The sequence below is a fragment of the Atta colombica genome, unplaced genomic scaffold (genome assembly GCF_001594045.1).
Source record: "Atta colombica isolate Treedump-2 unplaced genomic scaffold, Acol1.0 scaffold12, whole genome shotgun sequence".
In the NCBI taxonomy this organism is placed as follows: Eukaryota; Metazoa; Arthropoda; class Insecta; order Hymenoptera; family Formicidae; genus Atta; species Atta colombica.
In genome coordinates this window covers 258290-262189 of record NW_017259206.1, presented here as the reverse complement: position 1 = coordinate 262189, position 3900 = coordinate 258290, and the positions used below count along the sequence as shown (strand labels likewise).

General features: G+C 30.8%; 1 protein-coding gene across 1 annotated transcript in view; it reads right to left on the bottom strand.

Annotated features, from left to right (window-relative positions):
* The window catches only part of LOC108694336, a 27031-nt gene that overhangs the window by 10200 nt on the left and 12931 nt on the right, over positions 1 to 3900 (bottom strand). The window contains exon 5 of the mRNA XM_018203758.1: positions 3369 to 3620. Within this exon, the coding sequence (XP_018059247.1) occupies positions 3369 to 3620 (252 nt within the window). The remainder of the gene's footprint in view (positions 1 to 3368; positions 3621 to 3900) is intronic.

The window sequence follows — 3900 nt, the reverse complement described above, 5'->3', positions numbered from 1 at the left end:
TATATATATCTATATATATATGAAACTCGACAGTATTTAGAAAGGAGAAAAGTATCTTAATAACAGATTTATTCAATCACGTGAATATTCAACGTTTCATACTTCGATCGATAGAATATGATTGTAATAAGATCGGCGCTTATAGTGAGACGTCTAATTATCTGAGTCATTGATACTCTGTGTTTTATTAATTCGTTTGATTCGATATCAAGCGCTGTTACATACAAATATTTTACGATACGTTATATTATATGGAAATACATATTCTTTTAAAAGAAATTAAGATTCTTTTATATAGTCTGTGCATGTCAAAAGTTTACATAAATTTAATACGTAACATATTTATAGTTAGACTATAAAATTATTTTGATTCTCTCTGTTACAGTTTAGATAAAACTATCTTTTTATATTGTATGCGAGCTCGGATATCTCTTCATCTTTTCTGCATAACGTAAATTTCTCGAGTGACATTTGAATTCCACTTGTCCTACTTTTTCGTAAAAGATATTTTCAAGCTTCTAAAAAATAAAAAATGTACCACTGTCTTATAAACAAACCTAATATGCCATATATAAACAAAGTGATCATAAGACCGTGAATATACCAATTTTAACAAAAAGTCTATGCGGTATAAGTTGAATCTTAGTCTTAGGCTTGAACTTCGATATGAATTTATACGCATAAATGCGTATGAATAAATTTAAATATATACAAACGAAATAAATTTTAATAAATTTTTTTAAAAATAAATTTTACAAAAAATATTACAATCGTTAGTTATATTTCGTATCATATTTAATCATATCAGAGAGGAAGTAGAATTAGCTAAAGGCGAATTCGGCACATATGCATTGACTCTGCTCTTGCCTTGACATAGTGCGATTGTAAAACCACTCACTTCAGTGCTATGCCAAAACTGCACTGTCAGTACAACATTTCTTCAACTCATTCAGTTCATTCGTTCGGTCTGAATATAAATTCAGCACTACTGGTAGTTACTGGTAAGTAAAGTAATTTTCATGTGCCGAATATGACAATATCTGATCTGAATGCAGTGCGTACAAGCTAAATGTGTGGCAAAACTGAAAAATGTTCGCACTCGGTGCGCAGTCTGCCGAATTTGTTATAAATATCGAGGTTTAAATCGTACATTGTATTTTCTAGATGAAAGAGTTTTTCTTAAAGGTGACGACACAGACGCTGTAACGCTAATATGGCATTTTTGTTTTGTTTGCGACGTTACGAGTGACATTTAAAATTGATTTTGTTTGGTGATTTTGTTTGATCTGAGTTTCGTACAATTTATCAATTTAAGATGTTATCAGTACAAGATGAGTAATTGAATTATAGTATACTACAAGATTATAATTGGTATTTAAAATAGAGCTCTTTTCAAATAGAGCATCAAATTAACAAAATATTTGTACCTAAGTTATGTTGTTGTTAGCAAATTTGTAAAAATAGAAATGAATGTTGGTCTTTATATTCTATCTACTTTAAGATAAAATATACATTTAAGATAACATACGAAAATTGCGTAATTGAATAATACTTTTATAATTACTACATTTTGATATTTGTGTTATAAGAAAAAGTATGTTTGTATTGAGTCTTTTTAAGATAGATAGCTTACTAAAAATTATTCATAGATATTATTTATTGGATTTTTAGAAAATTTAGATTTTTCTTTGTAAAAACTAATGATTATTAACAACTCAGTCTCTCAAGTCGAACTAAAGCTACTTTTTTAAAACTTTCATTTTAAATAATACTTCAATATCTATTTCCGTAAAAATATTGTTCTATTGCCAATGAATCAAAGCACAAAAATATTCTGATTTCCTCAGTACTTTTGTTATAATTTTGTTTAAATGTTAAGGGATACGATATAGGCGACTTCCCCTTATAAAGAGACATTGCGAGAATGCAGAGAATATATCGCGAAAATATTCAATGGTCAGAGACCATTATTTGTCAACATACAGTAATAATAAAAGATTCAGAAATATATCAGAACTATAAATCTATGTTATTAATAGTTAATACGAATCTACAAAGCTTATAAAATGACGTCTCGCGCCAAGAGAGTCATATAGAAATATATCCTCGCAAAAGAGACATTATAATGTCTCTCTTTATATTCTTTATTAAATATATGCTATTTCATATTGTGAAATATTAGCGTTAAAATTAAGTTATACAAAAATTAAATATGATATCGGATAATATTTTTTTTATTATAGCAAAAGAGTGTACAAAAATGTAATTCGTAACTGTATAACCAAAAATGAATTTATAAATTTTTACTTGTATTCTTCAATTTATTGACTAATAAAATTAACGACTTGTTTCCTACAATAAGCAGGTATAACAGGTTACTGAAAGTGTAGATTTATGTAAAATTAAATTATTTCAATGGATATACTGATTTCATTGAACATTACACGAGATTAAAAACTAGAATAAAAAATATTTCAAATACAAAATACAAATGAGAGCATACTTTGCGAAGAATATTTCATGCAGAAAGTGCAATATTATTTCGAAATGCAAATACAGGAATTTTCCGAAGAGCAAGTACGAAATATAATATTTTATATCTCTACATGCTTTTTTATGCCAACTGCGCTTGGAATACCCTGTCGAGCTCCAGTATGCATATTGATGTCTGAAGACCACGCTCTAAGGTCCAACGCGCGTGTCTACGTAACTTCAACGCCACACGTAAACTCACGCGTTCGATCTAGAGCGACAGTCTAACTCGCTGCTGGCTGCGACGAGAAGACGGACCGGAGATAGAGGTCGGAAATATTCTACGGTATGCTCCTTCCAGAGCAGTGAGCAGATGAAGTTACAATCGCAAATATCACCGCTCGATCGTAGAGTAGGTAATAAGTGAATGTATCGATCGTGCCGATGTCGCTATTGTTACCATGTTATTGTCACCATGTTAACAAGAATTACATTCTTGTCAATACAATTTTGAAGCAAAATTCTTATACATTGCGAGAATACAGAGAATATATCGCGAAAATATTCAGTAGAGATCATTATTTGTCGTTGACAGTAATAATAAAAGATTCAGAAATATATCAGAACTATAAATCTGTTATTAATAGTTAATACGAATCTACAACGTGACTGGTTAGACATTAAAAAAGTTATCACGATTTTGATATTTTATTTAAATACAAAGATTATAAGATCTGACAATATTATAATTGTCTGCGTCATTTGCGCGCGTGAGTGTTTGAAATTAACATTCAAACGTCTTAGATTGGAACATACATTACTTACCAGCTCATATATATTACAAAAATATATGTCAAATTGTATTACTTGACCTTCTTAACTATGCTTGAACTCACCTAGAGTTGCTGGACGCCATGCTATTGTTAGAACGTGATCTGCGGCTCTTTAGGGAATCGCCTCGGTTTACCACCCCTTTGCCCGTGATGCTGAAATGCCGTAGTCTGTAATATTCCTCCTCCACCCCGGTGTTAGGCATACTCGCTACTCGCGATCTTTGTTGCGGAAGACAGAGATAATTCGGTCGACCGGAAGAACGACTCCCGGGAGCCTTTACCGACTGTGATCGGCTATGATGGGGGCTTCCGTATCTGCGGGTTATCCGATCGTCACTATTTTACTATACAGGACGAAAATTTGGCTATTCAGAAGGAAAAATTCATATTTCAAGAAATAAAATCACTGAAATTCTTTACGATTCAAACAAATTTCATAAAAAGATAATATAGTATAATAATATAATAATATATTAGGTGTAGTAAAAAGAAATCCATTATTTTTGCATGAAATTGAATGGAAAAATAATGGATTTCTTTGTACTACACCTAATATATATATGTGTGTGTGTGTGTGTGTGTGTGTGTGTGTGTG